General features: G+C 55.5%; 1 protein-coding gene across 3 annotated transcripts in view; it reads left to right on the top strand.

Annotated features, from left to right (window-relative positions):
• Positions 1 to 16102, top strand: part of LOC112112254 (carboxyl-terminal PDZ ligand of neuronal nitric oxide synthase protein) — a 118324-nt gene extending 102222 nt beyond the window's left edge. For all 3 annotated transcript variants that reach the window (XM_024208107.2, XM_024208106.2, XM_024208104.2), the window contains 2 exons: positions 14000 to 14315; positions 15232 to 16102. In XM_024208107.2, coding sequence (XP_024063875.1) covers positions 14000 to 14315; positions 15232 to 15745 — 830 coding nt within the window. In that variant the 3' untranslated portion in view covers positions 15746 to 16102. The remainder of the gene's footprint in view (positions 1 to 13999; positions 14316 to 15231) is intronic.
• The last annotated feature ends 7375 nt before the right edge of the window (positions 16103 to 23477 follow it).

The raw sequence follows: 23477 nt of genomic DNA, 5'->3' as shown, positions 1-23477 counted from the left end.
CTCGTCTCTCTGTAAGTCTTGAGGCCTTTGCTAGTGCGTACAGTGGCCTAGCAAGGACCGTGCCACAGCCCTGAGATATCAGTGACTGCGTCTGGAGACAGGCACGTTCCAGTCTCATGGCACACGCATTGACTGCGTGCGTCCAAAGTACTCGCGTTCACTCTGCCCCATGCACCCAGTACTCCCGCACACGTACAGCCATTTGCCATTAGTTCCTGCAGCCCCTTTCGTCTTGGACCATTTGTTAGCACTCAAGCACTTGGATTATCCTGGAGCAACTCTCTCCAAAGCCCACCTGCTGGCCTCTGGTGCAGGACATTCCGGCTTCAAACACCTGATCATAAAGAGGTATTTGAAATGGCTGTTACTTGTTTTCCCAGCTGCTTGTGAGTCCCCCGACCCCTCTTGGTTTAAATCTAACCCTCAGGAAACTGAGGGAGGTTCTGTTTGCGCCATGGGGAGAGTGCTCGTTGTATTGTCTGTCTCTAAAGACTGCAGCCAAGAGTTTCAAAAATGGGGGCCCAAAGCTAGGTTGCTACGTCCCTATGTAGGCACCTGGCTAAGCAGCCAGATTTGTACAAGTGCTGCACCTGCCAAAGGCTGACTTGAGAACCCCAGTTGTGTAAAGCTGGCTCTGCCCCCTGGGTGGCCATGGTATCAGCCTGGAGAGTTAAGGAGATGCCAGTCGTGATGATGAGGCTCCCCACGTGGTGGTCCATGGCGATGGGTGTCCCCCACACTTCGCCATTCTGACTTTCACCATCTGTATTTTCCCCAGCCCAAGCACATTCCTAGGGCAAGCTACATTGCGCCGTCTATAGGTTAAAAAAAGCTCGCAGCTGTTATCTAGTTAGGACTAAACCTATTTACAGCTCACCTAGGGCATTTGTGCCATGTAGAGAGAGCTGCAGGGAGAGAGTTGGTCTCCGCTCAGCGGTTGTCTGACTGAACCAGATTCTGCTAGGAACTTACAGGTGTGGGTCACAGGCCAAAGGGCTTCAGACACCTTGGACCAGGTCCAAAGCTGCTTCTGCAGCATGTCTCAGAAACACCTCTCTCTGGGCATGGCTACGCTGCAATTAGACACCCGCGGCTGAGGTCTGCCTGGAGTGCAAGTCAGACTTTTATGCAGCATTGCTCTCAGCTTTACAGCTAGATCTGCTTCCAGGAGGAGAACAGCAGTGCCATCCTATTCCCTCCCCCTTCCCTGCACATAGCAGCCGCAGCTGGGTCAGATCAAGCCCCAGAAACTTCCCCTGGCTGCAGGAAGCGCTGCACCTCAGTGGGGGTCTGGGTGGGGGGGGGGGGCCAGGGGCGGGGGGGGGGGTCAATGGAGGGGTTGGGTGCAGGGGGGTTGGATGGACAGGGAGAGCAGCTCCCTGTACAGTGACTCCCTCCCCTCACCTATGCACCCAGAACCCTCTAACACTGAGCCCCCCTGCATCAGGAGCCCCCCATACCCAGAACCCCCCCTTCAAGCCCCCCACACCTCTACTCTGCTGAGCCTCACCCCCTGCTACAGGAGCCCCCACACTCGTACCCTCACCCCACTGATCCCCAACCAGCTGCACCCTGACCCCCCCAACCTAACAAGCCCCACTCCCCCATACCTCCCCCCAAGCCCTAACCACCTTCACCTGGACTCCCCATAGAGTTCCATTCCCCCTGCACCAGAACCACGCACTAACCCCTGTGCATCCAGATTCCCCCCTGCACCCAGACCTCCCACCATGCTACCCGCACTCAGATTGCACCACACAGAACCCTAGTACTCTTGAGGGAATTGTGTGCCAGAAAAATAAAACATTTAAAGTTCTGCAAAGTCCTGCATATTTTAATTGTCAAAATAACACAGAAAAACAATAACAATATAATCACATCATTTTCAATTATTTTGGTAATAATAATTGTCAGCAAATATTTGAAAATAGTGTGATTATATTGTGTTATTCTGACAAAATATGCAGAATTTTGCAGAATTTTAAAATATTGTGCGCAGAAATTTTTAATTTTTTGGTGCAGAATTCCCTCAGGAGTAACATTGAGCAGATATTTTCAAAGAATTATCCGCTACTCCAAGACTTTTCTTGAGTGATAACAGCTAATTTAGAATCCATCATTGTGTATGTATAATTGGGATTATGTTTTCCAGTGTTGATTACTTCGCACTTATGAACTTTGAATTTCATCTGCCATTTTGTTGCCCAGTCACCCAGTTTTGTGAGATCCCTTTGTAACTCTTTGCAATCTGCTGCGGACTGAACTATCTTGAGTAATATTGTATTATCTGCAAACTTTGTCACCTCACTGTTCACTCCCCTTTCTAGATCATTTATGAACAGCACAGGTCCCAGTACAGACCCTTGCGACTGAGGTATAGAATTGGGTGTTCCTCCTCCCCAACCATCTGTGATAGAACGGCCCCCAACCCTACTTCCGATGCATCCGTCTGCAGGATAAACTCCTTGGTGAAATCAGGGGCTATCAGTACGGGGTTATTGCAGAGGGCAGTCGGTAGGTCTGTGAATGCTTCCTCTGCTGCGTCAGACCATCTCACCAGATCAGGTCCACGGGCTTTCACTAGGTCTGTCAGGGGGCTTGCCCTTGTGGCGAAGTGGGGGATAAATCATCGGTAATACCCCACCACACCTAGGAACGCCCGGACTTGTTTCTTGCGACTTGGTCGGGGCCAATTTTAGATGGCCTCTAACTTGTTCACTTGGGGTTTTACCAGACCTTTTCCCACAATGTAGCCAAGATATTTGGCCTCTGTAAACCCTACAGCGCACTTGGCAGGGTTTGCTGTAAGGCCAGCTCGCCTGAAGGTATCGAGGACTGCCTCCACCTTCTCCAGGTGGGTTTCCCAGGCTGGGGTATGAATGACCACAACGTCCAAGTAGGCAGCAGCATAACTGTTATGCGGGCGTAATAGCTTGTCCATGAGGCGCTGGAAGGTAGCTGGGGCCCCATGTAGTCCAAAAGGGAGGACAGTATATTGAAAAAGACCCTCTGGTGTAGAGAACGCAGTCTTTTCCTTTGCGTCTTCTGCAAGGGGAATCTGCCAGTACCCCTTTGTCAAGTCTAGGGTAGTCAAGTACCGGGCATTACCCAGACAGTCCACTAGCTCATCTATGCGAGGTATGGGGTACGCGTCGAACTGGGATACTTCGTTTAGTCGCCGGAAGTCGTTGCAAAATCTTGTGGTGCCATCAGGTTTGGGCACCAGCACAATTGGGCTGGACCACTGACTGTGGGATTCTTCGATGATCCCCAACTCCAGCATTTTTTTTTACTTCTGCTTTTATTTCCTCCCTTTTTGCCGCTGGCACCCGATAAGGTCTCATTGTTACTCTGGCCCCAGGGTTCGTGACCATGTGGTGATATGTCTCGGTTGTTCGACCCGGTTTTGTCGAGAACACATCTTGGTTCCGGAAGATCATCTCAGACACCTCATTCTTCTGGTCTGGTGTTAAATCGGGAGACACTCTCACCTGTTTGGAAGGCTTGTTTTCCTGGGTTAGGTCTTTTTGGACCGTTGTGCATGCCTCTTGTGCATGTGTTTCAGAAGATTAACGTGATAAATCTGTTCTTGTTTTCTGCGTCCTGGCTGCCGCACCTTGTCGGTTACTTCCCCCACGGGTTCAACCACCTCACAGGGCCCCTGCCATTCGGCCAGAAGCTTGCTTTCTGCCGTGGGTACCAACACCATAACCCGATCCCCTGGTTGGAACTGTCGCACTTTTGCCTGGCGATTGTAATGGGTTCGCTGGGCCTCCTGTGCCTTCTCCAAATGTTCCCATACAATAGGGGTAACCCGGGCTATCCAGTCTCGCATCTGCATTACCTGCTCTATTATATTTCTCCCCTCATTGGGTTCCTCTTCCCAGATCTCTTTGGCAATATCTAGTATGCCACGGGGGTGACGCCCGTATAATAACTCGAAGGGGGAAAACCCAGTTGAGGCCTGTGGTACCTCCCGGATAGCGAACATAAGGTAGGGTAGTAGGGTGTCCCAATCCTTCCCATCCCGACTTACCACCTTCCTTATCATAGCCTTGAGGGTTTGGTTAAACCTTTCTACCAACCCATCAGTCTGTGGATGGTAGACCGAAGTTCTCAGGGTATGTATATGGAGCAGCGTACAGAGGTCCTTCATTAGCTTCGACATAAATGGGATTCCTTGGTTAATATCTCCTTTGGTAGCCCCATTCGGGCAAAGATCCCCACCAGCTCTTTGGCTATAGTTTTAGAGGCCGTGTTCCGCAGGGGGATGGCTTCTGGGTAGCAAGTAGCATAGTCCAAAACAACAAGTATATATTGGTGGCCCCGAGCCATCTTCTCCAGGGGTCCCACTAGGTCCATGGCTATTCGCTCGAAGGGGACCTCTATGATGGGAAGGGGTACTAAAGGTGCCCTCAAGTGGGGACGGGGACTGTGCAGCTGACACTCCGGGCAGAAGGCACAGTACCTCCGCACTTCTTCATGTACTCCGGGCCAGAAGAACCGTCGTAGGACTCATGACAGGGTCTTCTCTACCCCCAAATGCCCCCCAAAAAGATGACTATGAACAAGACTTAATACAGCGTTCTGGTGTTTTTGAGGTACTAGGATCTGCTGTACCTTCTGCCCCTGTACTGGTGCAACCCGGTATAAGAGATCCTTCTTCATTATGAAGTAGGGTCCTGGTCCCTGGGTTTTTCCTTCCACAGGGACCCCATCTATTTCAGTCACCTCCTTCCTAATGTTGTCATACCTTGGGTCTTCTGCCTGGTCCCATCCAAAATTTCCTCTCCCAGGGCTAATCTGCCCAAGATCTAGGGGCCCAGTCTCTGTTGCCTCTACTGGTTCAGAAGCATTAGGGTGGGGGTCAGACTCAGGTGCTTCTCCCTCCTGCGTGGCCTCCTTTTCAGCTTCACGGGTCCGCCTACCTACAAGAGCGACCCTCTGGCTTTGGGTCAGTATTCGGGTTCCCAAGGCCTTAGCTGCCCTTCTTTCCCTTTTTGTCTTTCTACCCTGTCTGGGAGTGGAGAACAAATCTGGGGATATTTCAGAGAAGATTGGGGGTTGACTGTCTGCTGTGGATGCCTCATCAATTTTAGGGTCCCCATCTTTCTCCAATCCCCCTACTGGGAGTAACCCAAACCCTGGGAAGTCCCTCCCTATGAGCACCGGGTATGGGAGTTTAGGGACTACACCTGCTGCTACCTCAGTAGTGTTCCCTTGGATCTCGATTTTTACTGGGATGGTGGGGTAGTAACTAACTGTCCCATGGACACGTTATCCCCGTACGTTTAGCCTGCAGCAGCTGACTACGCTTCACGAGCTTCCCTGAGATAAGCGTGATAGCACTCCCCGAATCAACCAGTGCCGTGGTCCCTACCCCATTTAGTTTCACTGGTCTGGTATACATATGTGGGGTTAGTGAGACCCCCACAAGGTGGATTAGGGAGCATGGATCTGCCCAGTTCCCCAGGTTACACTGCATAGGCTCCTCAGCATTGGGACACTGTGCAGCTATGTGTCCCCACTCCCCACAGGCATAACATCTGTATGGAGCCCTAGGCGTTCCCTGGTCTCTTGGTTTGGGCAGTCTAACATCACGATCCTCTTCTCCCTCAGTGCTCCGACTCTTTGTGGCCTCTAATGGGCCTTCAGCCTCTCTCTTTTTCCACCTGGGCCCTCCTGGTGGCCCAGTCACCCGAACTTTAGGGCTTGGTGCTGCTAGTTTAACCCGGGGTGCCTCTTCCTTAACTGGTCGGGTCAGCTCCCTCGCTGTCCTTCGCCTCTCTACCAGGGCGACAACCTCATCATAGGTGGAGGGTTCGTTCTGGCTTACCCAGGCACGAAGGTCTGGTGGTAGTCCCCTCATGTATCGGTCGATGACCAGAACCGCTAGTATCTCTTCCGGACTCCGGGACTCTGTTTGCAACCACTTTCATGCGAGATGGATGAGGTCATACAATTGGGACCGCGGGGTTTTGTCTTCCTGGTACCTCCAACCGTGATACTGCTGGGCCCACACTGCTGTCGTTACCCCAGATCTGGCCAGGATCTCTGCTTTCAGCTGGGGGTAGTCTGCCGCAGCCTCTTCAGGCAGATCATGGTAGGCCTTCTGGGCCTCCCCACACAGGAATGGGGCAAGGATGCCAGACCACTGATCTCGAGGCCAGGCCTCCCGTAGGGCTGTCCTCTCAAAGGCCAGAAGGTATGCCTCTACATCATCCTCCCGTGTCATTTTCTGCAGCCAATGGCTGGCCCGTATGAGCCGCGTCCCATCATGGCCGCGATTCAGCTCTGTAAGGGACTTTACCTGGTTTACCAGTTCCCGCAACATAGCTCGGTCTTGAGCAGCCTTGTCCATCAGCAGGCGATTGGTCTCTTGCTGCAGCCGCACTGCCTCCTGTTGGGCGGCTGCCTGGACACGGGTAGCCTCCTGCTGGGCCGCCGTAGCTTGTATCAGTGCCCGCAATACGTCATCTATTGTGGTGAAAAAAAATAAACCCTCTCCCTTTTTTTTGTTTGTTTTTTGTTGTTGTTGTTGTTTGGTTTTTAAATCACCCTCCTTCTTCCGCTGCGCTGTGCACCCCAAGATCCCACTCCTGACACCAGTGTGACAAAGTTCCTCCTCTATCTTGGTGGGTCCTGCGCTTATTGGCGGATTTTCTTGCCGCAGAGATTCACCATGTGGGTTGGGGAACAGCCCAGAGACCTTCCCCTCTGGGAGAACCCACAGTCCAGGTCAATTGGGAGGTTTGGGGGGAACCCGGGCCCGCCCTCTACTCCAGGTTCCAGCCCAGGGCCCTGTGGACTGCAGCTGTCTATAGTGCCTCCTGTAACAGCTGCATGACAGCTACAAATCCCTGGGCTACTTCCCCATGGCCTCCTCCAAACACCTTCCTTATTCTCACCACAGGTCCTTCCTCCTGGTGTCTGATAACACTTGTGCTCCTCAGTCCTCCAGCAGCACACCCTCTCACTCTCAGCTCCTTGCGCCTTTTGCTCCCAGCTCCTCACACTCCCACCACAAACTGAATTGAGCTCCTTTTTAAAACCCAGGTGCCCTGATTAGCCTGCCTTAATTGATTCTAGAGGCTTCTTCTTAATTGGCTCCAGGTGTCCTAATTAGCCTGCCTGCCTTAACTGGTTCTAGCAGGTTCCTGATTACTCTAGTGCAGCCCCTGCTCTGGTCACTCAGGGAACAGAAAACTACTCATCCAGTGACCAGTATATTTGCCCTCTACCAGACTCCTGTACCCCACTGGTCTGGGTCTGTCACAACATGTATGCCTGTCACAATGGACTCAGCTCAGTGAGCGGCTGAACCTTCCTCTCCCACCTCTGCCAGACAAAGACACCCCGTCAGCAACCCCTCTTTCATACAGTGATACAAACCAGTGACATATTGCCCCTCTGACGTGGCTAGTTATCATCCTTTACCTTGTATCTGTTGGTTCGATCAAAACATCTCTCTCCATCACACTGTCATGCTGACCTTATCTTTAGGAGGGGTCAGTGTGGCCCTATTATCTTCGGGGAGTGTGTTTATACCATACTAGGTATCAGGGTGTTCTGGCACCATCCTTCTGGAATGTGTTTATGTGCGCCTCCTGTGCCCAGCACTTCTTAGGAGTTTTTGCAATACTAGCCCTGTTCTTGTCAAGTTCATGTATCGGATAGTGAACCTACAAGCAGGCACGTCTAGTAACAGGGCCTGGTTTTTGCTCATAGCCTGACTCTTGCTAACTTTGCTTTATAGTATCAGGGCCTGACTTTACTTCAGGCCTTAGGCCTCATACCAGGCCCTTTATACCAGGTCTCATGTCTCAGGCTTTCTCTTTCTAATACATTTACTTTGCTTAAAAGCCTTTGGGAGGGACCTTGTCAAGGGTTTTCTGAAAGTCTGAGTTCACTAGATCCACTAGATCATCCTTGTCCATGTGTTTGTTGACCTCCTCAAAGAATTCTAGTAGATTGGTGAGGCATGATTTCCCTTTAAAAAGCCATACTGACTCTTCTCCAACAAAACGTGTTCATCTATGTGTCTGATAATTCTCTTCTTTACTATAGTTTCAACCAATTTGCCTGATACTGAAGTTAGCTTAACAGCATGTGATCAGTAGCCTTTTTTAAAAACCAATGTTACATTAGCCACCCTCCAGTCATCAGGTCCAGAGGCTGGTTTAGGCGATAGGTTACATACCACAGTTAGTAGTTCAGCAAGTTCATATTTGAGTTCCTTCAAAAGAACTCTTGGGTGAACACTATCTGGTCCTGGTGACTTATTATTGCTTAATGTGTCAGTTTGTTCCAAAACCTCCTCTAATATGGTACAATTGCTCAGATTTATCACCAAAAAGAATGTCTCAGGTGTGGGAACCTCCCACACAGCCTCTGCAGTGAAGACTGATGCAAACAGTTAGCGTCACCACAATGGCCTTGTCTTCCTTAGTACTTAAACTATTGCTTCTCACTGTCACACCCCTACAGACCCGCACCTTTGGTTCTCCTTCCCCACTTCTTCAGAGCCTGTTCTGGGGTTACTGGCTATGTGGCAGAAACAGAGAAGCTGACGCTCCAGGCATAGTCGGGGCATGGCCCTTTCTATGTTCTGATCCATGCATTGAGATTTCATGACTTGGTCCCATGGGCTGTGCTCACTCGGGGTTCTGACTTGGGACCTGGGTCAGACACATTGTGGGGTCAGGAGGCTCCCTATGGAGGCTGCTGGAAGAGCTGCAGTTACTGCCCAGGGCCTGTCTCCCTGGCTGAGGAGGTCTCTGCGGGAGAGCACAGCTCCACCAGGCTGGTCCCTGCCCCACTGGAGGGAACTGCTCAGTGCCGGTGGGGCCGGGGTGCACTGGGCTGCATGGAGCTGGGTGCATGCATTTGCATGTGTGTAAGCGTGTACAGATAGGGCCTCGTGGCTGGGTTTTTAGAAGCTTTTGGTGGTAGCTGTGGAACAGGCAGGGCCGTTTCGAGCTCCCCTGGGGTGGGAAAGGCTTGGTACCAGCGGGTCGGGGGGTGGAACTGCTGACAGCTGTGTTAGGGAGCAAAGGGCAGGCCGCTGGCTCCAGAAGAGCTAGAGCACCCCTCACCTGGCCTCAGTCCTCATCTGGAGGGAGCCCGGGAAAGGAGGAAGGGGGGTCAGTTGCCAGTCCCAGACTCTCTTTGCTGGGCTGCCATCAAGGGAGCCATGTCATGCTGGCTTCCTGGGCCCTCGCTGACCCCTCAGAGGCACATGTTCCAGCTCCTCCCCACAGGGCTGAGTGGCTGAGCAGGCCCAATCCCAGAGCCGCACTGGGCTAGCTGCGTGGACAGGCTGTTGGTCAGTGTGTGGTTGCACCATGCCATGCTCAGTGTGGCAGCCGGTATCAAGCGGAGTGCCCCAGGACTGACCCCTGGGGTTTTGTTGAACATCTTTATTAATGATTTGGATGATGGGATGGATAATACCCTCAGCAAGTTCGCAGATGACACTAAGCAGGGGGAAGAGGTAGATACGCTGGAGGGTAGGGATAGGGTCCAGAGTGACCTAGACAAATTGGAGGATTGGGCTAAAAGAAATCTGATGAGGTTCAACAAGGACAAGTGCAGAGTCCTGCACTTAGGACAGAAGAATCCCATGCACTGCTACAGGCTGGGGACCGACTGGCTAAGAGGCAGTTCTGCAGAAAAGGACCTGGGGATTACAGTGGATGAGAAGCTGGATATAAGTCAGCAGTGTGCCCCTGTTGCCAAGAAGGCTAACGGCATATTGGGCTGCATTAGTAGGAGCGTTGCCAGCAGATCGAGGGAAGTGATTATTCCCCTCTATTCGGCACTGGTGAGGCTACATCTGCAGTATTGCATCCAGTTTTGGGCCCCCCACTACAGAACGGATGTGGACAAATTAGAGAGAGAGTCCAGCGGAGGGCAAGGAAAATGATTAGGGAGCTGGGGCATATGACTTATGAGGAGAGGCTGAGAGAACTGGGTTTATTTAGTCTGCAGAAGAGAAGAGTGAGGCGGGATTTGATAGCAGCCTTTAACTACCTGAATGGGGGTTTCAAAGAGGATGGAGCTAGACTGTTCTCAGTGGTGGTAGATGACAAAACAAGATGCAATGGTCTCAAGTTGCAGTGGGGGAAGACTAGGTTGGATATTAGGAAAAACTATTTCACTAGGAGGGTGGTGAAGCACTGGAATGGGTTACCTAGGGAGGTGATGGAATCTTCATCCTTAGTGGTTTTTAAGGCCCGGCTTGACAAAGCCCTGGCTGGGATGATGTAGTTGGAGATTGGTCCTGCTTTGAGCAGGGGGTTGGACTAGATGACCTCCTGAGGTCTCTTCCAACCCTAATCTTCTATGATTCTATGATTCTAAGCTGCTCTGAAATCCGAATCAGAGTATTTACATGGGGCTTTGCACCAGTCTGAACAGCAGTGTAAGTGAAACTGATGCAGCTCTCCCATGCAGATGTGGCCTTAGCCCCGGCTAGTGTAGCATGTTGGCACGTCCCCACTGCTCCCTGACTTCTGCTGGGCAATCGCGGCTGCAGACAGCGATCTAGGGAGGGACTGCCCGCCCTCGAGTGTCGGCCCAATAAGAAGAGCCATCTCATGGCTGCACCACAATGCCCACTGTGTGTCGTGCTACAGACATGTCTCTTCATCGCTGATGCTGGGTCTGCCTAGCCCCCTGAGCAGTGGTGCCAGTGGAGGGCACTGCAGGGGCTGGCTCTGGGCGAGGTGTGCCGCACAGGCAGGTCCCTCATTGCAGGAGGCTCATGGGTGCAGCCAGTGGGGGGAGACTGAGGACTTCCCTCCAGAGACATCAAGCTGTCTGCTCTGAAAATCACTTTCTCTGTTTGCAACCTGCTTCCCAAGTCATGTTCAGTGTCAGGTAAGAGCTGACCCTGCTGAGCAACCCGCACCCGTGTGTCTGTACCAGAGTGAGCATTTTCCCCCCTCCCCCGCCTTCCTCCTGCCCTCCACCCTGCCCACTCCCACCATTCACCCCCGGCCCCATATGGCACTGAGCCGCACGCTGTCCATTGCACTGCCCCAGGGTGCCTGTCTGTTCCCAGTCAGTCTGAGATGGGGGCCCAGGTGCAGCTCTCCGTCCCTAGGAGGGGGCGTCTCCAGCCAGCCAGAAGGCTGGGGTTCTTAGGGTACACTCCCAGCAAGGTGTGAGAGCGGCCCCGCCTAGCTCTGAAAGGGGCTAGCCCGAGACCCACCCTGTGGCTGAGGCTGACTGGCTGTTGCGCTCTGGGGAACACAAGAGCTCCCTGTTCTGCTGGCTTGTCTCTATCCACGCTGGGTTTCAGAGACAGGGAAACTGCCTGGCAAAAATTGGTCAGAGTTTCGGCTAGGCCAGAACCCCAGGAGGGTCTATGTGCTTAATGCTGTCATTCCCCCCCCCCCCGCCCGCACACACACCCAGCCCTGCTGCAGGTGCCCCATTGAAAACAACAGCTTAGCAGTCAGAGCAGCAGCAGTGCCCTCCACCTCCTATGCTCCATGGCTGTCTGCCACGGGGACGTCGGGGCAGGCTGCAGGCTTTCAGATCAACAGGGGTAGGGAGCAGGGAGAGGACAGTGGGACCTAGAGGCAGGGAGAGACCAGTGACTGATTCGTCACCCAGAGACCCCTTCTCCCTAGGGAGGTCGTGGGGCCCTGGGCTGTATGGGAGCCTGGAACAGGCTGCCAGACGTTAGAGCAGCCAGAGGCCACTCTGATTTCTGCCAGAGGGCATTTTGGCAGCCAGAGCAGCCTAAAGATGGGTGTGCAGCACAGTCCAATCCTGGGCCAGGGCATGTTCCCCTTGGCCTGGATGGCTCCTGCCTGGACCAGGTCACTTGGACAGAGCCCAAGGGGTGTGCTCGGGGAGGGGTGGCTGCTGTGAGTGCCCAGGCTGTTCTCAAGCAGCTGAGTAACCCACAGGCTGATTCCCCGGTGCAGACTCTGGGCTAGCTGAAATGGCCCCTCTCCTGTAGCACTGAGTCTCATCGCTGCCAGGGGCTTGTCAGCTGGCTGACCTGAGCTGGCTTGTTTGTGAGACCCAGGAACAGATGCTGAGGGGGGTTGCTGAGTGGGAGCTGTTTGCAATATCACTCACAAGCCAGATTCTTCTCCTAGCACCCAAACGGCCCTCTACAAAGGAGAGGAAGGAGCATGTTTCCCATGTTACAGATGGGGAAACTGAGGCACGGAGCAGGGGAGTGACTTGCCCCAGGTCACCCAGGGGGTTGGTGGCCAAGCTGGGAACAGAACGCAGGCTGCACGACTTCCAGGCTAGCACCTAGCTTGTGAAGCATGCCGCCCCTCCCCGCAGGAAGTCTGTATTCGCCAGCGAATGGAGGGGAGTGAAGAGTGTGTCTAGTGGCTGGCGCAGAGCTGGGTGCTGGGTCCCCTGGGCTCCACCACTGACTCACCATTGGGCTTTGGGCAAGTCCTGAGGCCCACCCAGATTTTCACAAGTGGCCAGTGGTTTGGGGTACTGCAGTGGAGTACTCCCAGGCTTTGTTCTGCACAAGTGCCCCCCTGCCCAGCTTCTGTGGGCCTCTCAGTGCCACTGAGGAGCACAGCCTGGGTACCTGTTCCTGACCCTGCTCATCCCAAGGGAACAAGCTCCCTCAGCCAGTGCCCGGAGGCCCTCCAGGGGCCCAGCGCCCCACCCCAGCAACCAGGGCCAGGCTGAGGGAACCAGAGAGCTCTCTGGGAACATCAGCCTCTCGGTGCCTGTCTAATGGGGTATATCTCTAATGCCAGGCTCTCGTGCTGGCATTCCCGTTAGGGCAGCACCTGGGGCAGCAGCTGCGAGAGCTGGAGAAGGGCCGAGCACCACACAGGTCCATGCCATGGCTCCTCCCAGCCTCGCTGCCTCCCACAGTGATCCCTGTGCTGCCTGTGGTGATGCCCAGCCCTGCCTGGCACAGTGCAGCCACCCTCTTGCCCGGTGTCACTGGTCACAGGCCCCACTAGTAACCCTGGCTGTGGGACCTGCTGCGCCAAGGATCCGAGTCTCATGTCCCTACATGCGTCCCCCAGGACCCCAGCGTGTCAGTACTGACACCAGGAGAATCACTGCCCTTTTCTTTGTCTGGCCCATGGCTCATGCCCACAAGGCAGGTAAATCCTCCTGGGACACCGGGGTGTCTGGCAGTGACACCAGCGCTTGAGCCAGTAGCAGGAGGTTCTGCAGCCTTGGAGCAGGGCCAGCCTCTTGGACTCAGGGCCTGCTGCTGGGCATGGAGGCCTGAATGACAGGGAGGGATGCAGAGCCCCGGGCTAGGGGGCAGTGGCTGCCATTGACATTAGGGCTCTGCCTTGTCATGTACTGAGCAGAAGCATTTGTAGCCTCTGGGCCCAGAGTAATGCACCTCTGTGTCTGGCAAGAGCCCCGTCTCACTGGGAAGCCTGCACGTGCCAACGCTGTGCATGCGCCACCCCTCTGCCCATGTGCCAGCCCCTTCTGCGCACACCACCTCCCCACATGTCAACCTCTCCACACACACTGCCCCTTGCCTGCATGCCAACCGCTCCCTGCATGCCAACCCCTGCCTGCATGCTGTCCCCTGCCTGCATGCTGTCCCCTGCCTGCACCCGCTGCCCCTTGCCTGCGTGCCAACTGCTCCCCGCGTGCCATTCCCTGCCTGCATGCCAACTGATCCATGCGTGCCACCCACTACCCATATGTCACCCCCTGCCTGCATGCAGCCCTTCTGCCTGCATGCCAACCACTCCATGCACTCCAGCTACTGCCCACATGCCACCCCCTCCACACTCATGCCAGCCCCTCCCCGCACACTGCCCATGTGCCACCTACTCCTCACAGGCCAACCACTCCATATGCGCCACCCACTGCCTGCATGCCACCCCCTTCCCGCGCACCACCCCCTCCGCACGTGCCACCTCCTTCTCATACACCAGCCACTCCCCGTGCACCATGCACTCGCCCCTCTGCCCATGCGTGCCCTTCCCCTGCGCACCAACCCTTCCACTCTTCTCTTCTCTTCCAGTTGACCAAAGCATGTTTGAGAATTCAAACACAGCCCCCACGCCAAAGCTGCAACCCAGCCGGTCTGTCTCCAAAGCCTCGCTGGGCCCCGCCCTGGCAGCTCTGCCAGCCGCGGCTGAGACTGGACTGCGGGTGGGGAGCAGCCAGCACCTCAAGAACCTGAGCAAGGCTGTCGGGGCCAAAGTCAACGACTTCCTGCGCCGGAAGGAGCCCGCCAGTCTGGGCGAGGTGGGAGTGACCGAGGTCAATGCCAGCGCGGGGGCCGAGCTGTCGGGCGGGATGCTCGCGCTGCTGGGGGACCAGGCCCACGATGCAGGGTGAGTCTTCCCTCAGGTATTGGCTGGCTGACTGCATGCTGACCCCCCCCCCCCCCCCAGCTGGAGCACATGCTGGGACTGCAGGGCCATGCTGCAGCCACGGCGCAACGGCCCTGGCTGGGGGATGCTGCGCATTGCTGCTCCCACCTCTCCGAGCCCCTCCTGTCCCACTCTCCCCCACCTGCATGCCCTGCCCTTCCCCATCCAATGGCATCTGGGACAGGCTGGCTGCAGGGAGCTCTTCCTGCTGAAAGGGGGTGGCTCCTGGCCTAGCTTGGGACTCACTGCAATGTCCGAGGAGGAGGGGAGCTGCTGCTTTAGCCCCTTTCCCATGGACCCGTCTCTACATTGAAGCCCCGTCTCTCCAGTTGGAAGCGAGGGCTGTGCCCCTCTCTAGGGCCGGCAGCAGGAACTGATGCATCCCAATACAGCAGGGAGGGATTTGAAGCAGTGGGTGGCCGCGGTGAATAAAAGCAGCCCTAGGAACTATTTGACTTACTGAATTATTTCTACACCAGTAGTTTCTGCTCCCAGAGCCTGCCTGTCCAAAGGGCCTTCACTGCAGCACCCTACAGATGGGAAATTGAGGCACAGAGTGGCTGAGTGACTTGCCCAAGGTCACACAGGGTATCTGTAGAAGAGCAAAGAATTGAACTCAGGTGTCCTAAGCTAGCACCCTCTCCTGGCCCTCTTTCCTCTCTGCCATTCAGTCTGTGCGGTCAGCACTCAGCACACACGAGTTGTCCAGCTGCTGGGAGTGTGCTTGTGTCTGTGTGAGCTGATCCCATACTGATGCCTTAGACCCCATCAAGCGGGCTCAGCCCTTGGATGGGAGTGCATCCAGGGAACCCCCGGGCAGCTGTCAGCGCTGTGTCGGGTGTTATTGTCGCTCACCGAAGGGCCATTGTGCTTGCAGGCGTGTGCTGTTGGAAACCTTTCCCCGGCTCGACCCGCCGCCCCCGGCAGCCAAGAAGCGCACGCCCCGGGCTTTGAAGACTCCTCTGGACATGCTGATCTCCTCCCAGCCGGTGATGAGCAGCCTGGAGTGCAGCGCCGAGGCGCTACCCGAGCAAGGCCAGGAACACCCCAAGCAGGCTGCCCAGGGGGAGCAGTGGAAGGTGGCATGGGACATGTCTCAGCCAGAGGGCAGTGCTGAGCTGGGTGCTCCTGGCACAGCGGTGCCAAACGGGGACGGGCCCTCCCACAGCAGGGTCCTCTCAGTGCCTGACCTCATCCACGAGGAGAACCTGGAGGGCAAACTCAAAGCTGCTGACAGGCAGGCAGTGTCCCCGCCCTGCCCAGAGAAACCCGCCCTCAGACTCAGCTGCCTGCTGGAGTACCAGCCCCCCGTGGGCGACGTCCAGCCTGTGGCACAGCCCTCCGGCCTGGAAAACGAGGGGCCCCACCCAGACCTCCTGTCCTTTGAGTAGCAGCCCCCATGTCCCAGGGGAGTCAGCCACTTCCCCCCTCAAGAACACCCCTCCCCCTCTGCTGGGGAGGGGACATGCTGACTGCACTCTGGGGGCGCTCAGCAGTGACTTCTGTCCAGGGGGCTCGAAGAGAAGCCTGGCCCTGCCCGCTTGTCCCCTCAAACAATGGCAGGGCATGGGGGTGATCCTCGGGGCTGTCCACACAGTCACTGCCTACCCTCCCCCCAGGCCTTAGTGCAGGCTGTGCAAGTGAGCACTGTTCACGAAGGCCAGGCCTGCACAGGCACCCTGGACGGAACTTCCATTCTCCCCCATCAGGGTCTCCAGCCACGTCCTGCACCCCCTGCTGCCCTCCTGTTCCGGTACCTGTCTCACAAGCAGCCCTGGGGCTGATGGCAGGGGCAGGCCATGTGCCATTTGCCGCGGGTCCCTCTCGAGTCCCTCATACATGGCTCCTGCTCCTGCATCTCCAGCAGCACCTTTCCCTGAGCTGTGCAGAGCGAGGGGCACTGGACCTGGTCTCTCGGGGGAAGCCAGTCCGCTCCTTGCACACAGATCGCCCCACTCTAGGGCTCCCTCAGGCTGCTCTAGCCCCTCTGGGCCATACCCCGTCTGCAGCAGGGGCTGGTCTCTGCTGGGGGCTGGGAGAAAGGAAATGAATTGATGATGGCTCACGTGCCTTGAAGGCTATGGCCCTGAGGCACAGCCCACAGGCCTGGTGTCTCCCACCCAGGGCCGGCTTTAGGCCAATTCAACCAATTCCCCTGAATCGGGCCCCGCCCCTAAGAGGGCCCCGCGCCCAAGCCCTGGTACCGGGGTGGCCCAACTTCCCCAGGGGGCAATTTAAAGGGCCTGGGGCTCCCAGCAGGGACTGGAGCCCCAGGCCCTTTAAATTGCCACCAGAGCCCCACTGCTGGAGCCCTGGGGTAGGGCTGCGGGGCTCTGGGGGCTATTTAAAAAGTCCGGGGCTCCCCTTGCTTCTACTGCCCCGGCCCTTTAAATAGCCGCTGGAGCCCCGTCGCTTCCCCAGGGCTCCCTCGGCTATTTACAGGGCCGGGGCGGTGGAAGCAGGGGAGTCCCGGGCCCTTTAAATAGCCCCCGAGCCCCGGGCTGCTGCTGCTACCCCGGTGGGGGAGGGAGGAAGAGGGGGCACTTACCGTACAGGGTGGGCTGTACCTGCACCCCCTGCCCTGCCCACAGCCAGCCCGTCTCCAACCAGCCCCTCACCCCCTACCCTGCCTCCAGCCCCGCACCCCCTGCCCTGCCCGCACCAGCCCCTGTCTCCAGCCAGCCCTACACCCCCTGCCCCGCCTGCAGCCAGCCCCGCACCCCCTGCCCGCAGCCAACCCGTCTCCAGCAAGTCCCGCACCTCCTGCCTGCAGCCAGCCCCTGCCCGCAGCCAGCCCCTGCCGCCCCCCCTGCCCTGCCCGCACCAGCCCCGCACCCCCTGCCCACAGCCAGCCCCTGCCGCACCCCCCTGCGGCCCTGCCCGAAGCCAGCCAGCCCCCCCCACACACCCCTGCCTGCACCAGCCCTGCACCTCCTGCCCTGCCCACACCAGCCTCCCACCCCCTGCCCTGCTTGTAGCCAGCCCCGCACCCCCTGCCCTGTCTCCAGCCAACCCCTGCCGCAACCCCCTGCCTGAAGCCAGCCAGTCCCGCACTCCTCTGTCTCCAGCCCTGCCAACCCATTCCGCACCCCCCTGCGGCCCTGCCTGAAGCCAGCCAGCCCACCCCACACACCCCTGTCTCCAGCCAGCCCCGCACCCCTTGCCCTGCCTGCAGCCAGACCCTACTTCCAGTCAGCCCCTGCCCTGCCTCCAGCCAGCCCCATGTCCACTGGTGCCCTGCAGTTCCCAGGGCAGTAACCCTGCACACTTGCTTCAATGAGGGGGGCAGGGAGCAGCTGGGACCCACACATGTGCACACCCTAGGGTGACCAGACAGCAAGTGTGAAAAATCGGGACAGGGGGTGGGGGGTAATAGGATCCTATATAAGAAAAAGACTCCAAAATCGGAACTGTCTCTATAAAATCGGGACATCTGGTCACCCTAGCACACCCCCAGGGAGTGGCGGGGACCCACACATGTGAAACGGAGCTCATTTCTAGTTCAGGCCCATCTTTTTAAAAAAGAACTTTAGGTAGGGTTAACATACATCCGTATTTTCCCGGACATGTCAGGCTTTTTGGTTCTTAAATCGCCGTCCGGGAAAATACGGACGTATGTTAACCCTATTGGTACAAAAAATACATACTGTGGCACATCCCTTAAATCAGAACTTTTTATAAGAAATGAAAGGCTTTTTTTTACATGGTTTTTTTTTTTTTTAGTCATCCCTGCCAGGGCCCCGCCGAAAATGTTCGAATTGGGCCCCGCACTTCCTAAAGCCGGCCCTGCTCCCACCTGCACTGTAAAATGCCCAGTGGCTGTTCCAGCTGGGGCCACACGCTCTCTGTCAGCCACAGAGGCAGGATAACCCATTTCTGCCTGGGGGAAATCTTCCCCTCCCACTTGATCCATCACTCTCCCAGCATGCACTGGGTACCGCTGACCGGACAGTCTCCGTCCTATGCCCCTTTCTTACAGTGTGCTGGTGCCAGCGTGAGCTCCCCTGCGTAGAGTTGCCAACTTTCTAATTGCAGAAAACCAAACACCCGTGCCCTGCCCCTTCTCCGAGGCCCTGCCCCTGCCCCGCCCCTTCTCTGAGGCCCCCTCCCCACACTCACTCCATCCCATGGGCTCTGGGGCGGAGCCGGGGATGATGAATTTGGGATGCAGGAGGGGGCTGTGGGCTGGGGGGGTGGGGCCGAGGGGTTTTGGAGTGTGGAAGGGGGCTCCAGGCTGAGGCAGGGGATTGGGGTTTGTGAGGGGGTACGGGCTCTAGGCTGGGGGTGCGGGCTCTGGGGTGGGGCCAGAAATGAGGGGTTCAGGGTGCAGGAGGGGGCTCTGGGCTGGGGCCAAGGGGTTCAGAGTGGGGGGTTGAGGGCTCCAGCTGGGGGTGCGGGCTCTGGGTGCGGCTGGGGATGAGGGATTGGGGTGCAGGAGGGGGCTCCAGGCGAGGCAGGGGGTTGGGATGTGGGATGGGGTGCAGAGTGCGGGCTCCAGGATGGAGTTAGGGCACTGGAGGGGGTTCTGAACTAGGGCAGGGGTTTGAGGTCAGGGAGGGGGTTTGAGGTGCGGACTCCAGCCCTAAGCGGAGGGACAGCTATGGGGGCTCTGCACACTGCCCCTGCCTGCAGGCGCTACCCCCACAGCTCCCATTAGCCGCTGTTCCTGGCCAATGAGAACTGAAGAGCCGTCGCTCTGGGCGGGGTCAGTGCACAGAGCCCCCATAGCCGCGCATCAACCTAGGAGCCGGAGGGACATGCCAGCCACTTCTGGAAGCTGTGCAGAACCAGACAGGGAGCCTGCCAGTCCTGCTGCGCTGGCAGCGCTGCCAACCAGACTTTTAATGGAGCTGCCAGGGTCCCTTTTTGACTGGGTATTCCGGTCGAAAACTGGATGCCTGGCAATCCTATGCCCTGCGCCTAGTGTGAGCCCTCAGCCCCCTCACCTGCCTGGGCCCAGAAGGGCTGGGGTGAGGCCTAGCATCCTCATCTCTTGCCAATGGGCCAGGCCACGCATGGAATGTCAGGTCTCTGTATCCTGTAGGTGGATCCCAGGCCTGGCACGCAATCTCCTGTCCTACTCTCCTGCCAGATGCCCTCCGGCTCTGTGTGGCAGTGAGCAGACACCTGCACTGTCTGCTGGGCACTGCCACTTGCACTGCCATTTCTCTGATCTGCCAAACAAAGGGACTACTGCCCTCTCTGTACGCATATGCCCCTTCCATGTCTGTACTGCTGCAGTGAGCAGGAGAGACCCCGACAGGATCCTTAAAGCCCTCAGGGGCCTTTGTCTTTCACAACAGTGCCTAGCAAGCAATCCCTGATTCTGGGGGGACGTAAAGCCAGGGAAAGCAACCTCTATCTGCCAAGCTGTATGGAGCTGGAACCATCTGGGGGTGTCGTGAGGAGCCAGAATCTTGGAAGCTAGTTGCCTGGGAGCTGGATGGGCTGGACCCTTTCCTGCTGAGGGGTTTGAGTTCCCTGCATGGGTCTGGCGGGTGGCAAGTAATGGTAGGGGAGGTTGGAGTCAGAGCTTACTCTAGGGCTTGCTGTTGCCTCAGGGGGTTGAGCACATGGAGTTACTGCTGGCTTGAGAGCTCTGTATTTTATGACACGGCCAGCTGCAGTGGTGGAGCACAATATGCAGAAGTGTATCTGAGACTGGGGACGTGGAAGTGTGCATGTCACAACGGCGAGTGTGAGCCTCTCAGTGCGTCTCAAGGAAAGGAACTCCTCATCCCCAGGAAACGGGCTCTGGCCAGGTTCAGAGACAGAGAGCAAAAAATATCAGGCGGAAAATCCCCAAAGGCTAGATTCTTGGCTGGTGTGAACTGACATAACGCTGTTGGACTTAAGTGGAGCTCTGCTGATTCACTCCAGGTGGGGATTGGGCCCCAATCTTCAGGGAACGGAGGGGAGTGTACATTTCCCATCCCAGATCCACTAGAGCCACCCATTGCAATGAAACCTCCCTGTTCATACCAGGGCTTAAATTCTCATAGAGTATTTCCTGGAGCCCCCCAGGCCTCCCTCAACATGCTATGAAAATCCAGGGGGAGTGAAAATATTTACCAGAGCTCCGCTCCAGCCAGCTCCAGATGAATTTCAGCCCTGGTTCAGACCCATTGCCTCGCCTGCACTGAGGGAAATGCACAGTTTCATTGCTGAGCTGATAGGAGGGGCAGGGGCAGAAGACCCGGCTTTTCAACTACTTTACAAATGAAGTTTTGTGGGTGGAGACAGTTTTGTACCATCCTAATCCACCTCATCGTCCTACTGCGGTAATGAGGCCATGGCTATTGATGGGCCCTGTGGTTTGGGAAACAGACACTATGAGTAATGTACTAGCCAGGCTGAGTGCCAGCTGCTGGGAGGATGTCCTCTTGATCTTTAATTCCCAGGGAAAGGGACCATCTGAAAATGAATGATACATACAAAAAAGAGTTCAATGAGTGCTGCAATGTGCCAGGTGATTTTTGATACAAAATGAACCATGTATTTGTGTGTAGATTCTGTATATGTCCAAAGCTACCACACAAATAGAAATCTGTATAGAAGTATACAGCTTCTGTAAGCACCTATATAATGTATTACAGAAACACCAGAAAGTCCCTTTGTGTAATGAAGCAGAGTCTTCCACTGCACCGACATTCTGAAAAGTCCAGAGTTAACCCACTGTGCTTGGAGAGCCTCTCTTTATATCGTTTAGGATGTGTAGGTATTCTGGAGGAAATACACAGATTGCACAATAAAGGCTTTTTCTCCAGTGTGATGCGTTTTCTCAAGGATAGCTGAGTCCAGGGAAATGGGCTTGTTCTTCGAGATGCGTTGCTCATGTAAATTCCATGCTAGGTGTGCGTGCACCCCATGCACTGCTGCTGGAGATTTTTCCCCTCGTGGTATCCATAGGGCTGGCTGTGGAGGCCCACACTCATGCGCTGGTATAACGGGCATCGCCAGCCCTGCGCCCTCTCAGTTCCTGCTTGCTGCCCGTGACGGTTGCTGGAACAGTGCTTTTGCTTCAGCAAACCTCTAGTGGTTTTTCCTGATTCTCGTTGTAAATCGTTGTTAGTAGTTGTTGTTACAGTTTAGTTTAGGATCGTTTCTCATTGTTAGTTAGTTCCCTTACAGGACATTGTTCCTCAGGTTCGTGGTGGGTCACAAACACTACCAATTTATGGTGCTCTGCTTCAGATTCTCAGCAGCCCCAAGAGTCTTCATGAAGTGTATGGCAGTGGTTGCTGCCTTCCTTAGATGCAGAGGAATACAGATTTTCCCATACTTCAATGACTGGCTGATAAAAGGCTGCTTGACGGACCAAGTTCAGAACAGCATCTCGGTGGCAATGACCACCTGCAGATCTCTGGGTCTTCTCATAAACGAGCAAAAGTTGACACTGATCCCTGTGCAAAGGATAGAATTTATAGGAGCCAGGCTCAGCCTCCCAAGCCCAGGCGTTCCTCCCAGAAGCCAGGTTCAAAGCCATCACAGACTTGATCTCTGCTGTTAGCTCTCCTGCTGATGACTGCCCAGGATGTCTGCAGCTTCTGGGCCACATGGCGGCACGTACTTATGTCGTGCGACACATACGCTTGCACCTCAGACATCTACAGATCTGGCTTGCCTCGATCTGTTCACCAAGCTTGATCCTCACCATCCTAAGGTTAGTCCTAGCTTCCTGCCATGGTGACTGGACCCAGTGGCAGTCCTCTCAGGTGTGCCCTTCGAGACCCCGCAGCCTGCGATAATGCTGGTTATCCGACATGTCAGACCTGGGGGTGGGGAGCCCACCTCAGCAACCTCAGAACTCAGAGTCTCTGGGTGAGAGACGAGCTGCCTCTCCATATAAATGTGAAAGCGCTCAGGGCAATCCGCTTGGCATGCGAGGTGTTCCTCCCCCAGCTTGCGGTGCAAGTGTTGACGGACAATACAGCAGCGATGTTTTATGTCAACAAGCAAAGAGGGGCCTGCTCCAGTGTCCTTTGTCAGGAAGCCCTCGGGCAAGGGAACATCTGATGTGCTGAAATTACTTCTGAGCCCGTTTTCCCTGCCAGCTTGGGACTCCAGAACTCTGCCTTGTTGAGCCAGACACGCTAGCCTGCTGCAACACAGACTCAGGGTCTGGGCCACGCCCCCAAAGCTGCAGACTTTAAGCAAAAACAGCTTAGCAGGTTACTGCTCCAGCACCCAGACACCCAGTTCCCAATGAGATCCAAACCCCAAATAAATCTGTTTTACTCTGTATAACGCTTATACAGGGTAAATTCATAAATTGTCCACACTCTATAACACTGATAGAGAGATATGCACTGCTGTTTGCTCCCCCAGGTATTAATCACTTACTCTGGGTTAATTAATAAACAAAGTGATTTTATTAAAACCGGGGTCGGGGGAGGAGATACCTCAGTGGTTTGCGTATTGGCCTGCTAAACCCAGGGTTGTGAGTTCAATCCTTGAGGGGGCCATTTAGGGATCTAGGGCAAAAATCTGTCAGGGGATTGGTCCTGCTTTGAGCAGGGGGTTGGACTAGATGACCTCCTGAGGTCCCTTCCAACCCTGATATTCTATGATTAAGAATAAAAAGTAGGATTTAAGTGGTTTCAAGTAATAACCGACAAAACAAAGTAAGTCACAAAGCAATGTAAAATGAAACATGCAAGTCTAAGTCTAATACATAAAGAAACTGATTACAGGTAATATCTCACCCTCAGAGATGTTCCAATAAGCTTCTTTCACAGACTAGACTCCTTCTTAGTCTGGGGCCTGGTACAGTCCTTCTTAGTTCCAGCAGACATTCAGGTGGTAAGCAGGGATTTTCTCATGACTGGAAGCCTCTTTTGTCCTGTTCCACCCCCTTTTATAGCTTTGGCACAAGGCGGGAGTTTTTTTGTCTTTCTGGGTCCCCATCCCTCCTTCTAACTGGAAAAATACCAGATTTAAGATGGATTTCATTATCAGGTGACATGTGTGACGGGTTGGATCACAGAAACCCCCTTGGGAGCTGCCACCTGATGTACCAAGACTACCCCTGCTCCTGTTTTCCCTGCCAGCTCAGGACTCCAGCACCCTGTCTTGCTGAGCCAGACACTCCCGTCTGCTCCAACACAGACCCAGGGTCTGAAT

This window comes from Terrapene carolina, unplaced genomic scaffold, assembly GCF_002925995.2.
Source record: "Terrapene carolina triunguis isolate 2854851 unplaced genomic scaffold, T_m_triunguis-2.0 Scaffold210, whole genome shotgun sequence".
In the NCBI taxonomy this organism is placed as follows: Eukaryota; Metazoa; Chordata; order Testudines; family Emydidae; genus Terrapene; species Terrapene triunguis.
The sequence above is the reverse complement of the archived record's forward strand: the minus strand, read 5'-3'. Positions and strand labels throughout refer to the sequence as shown.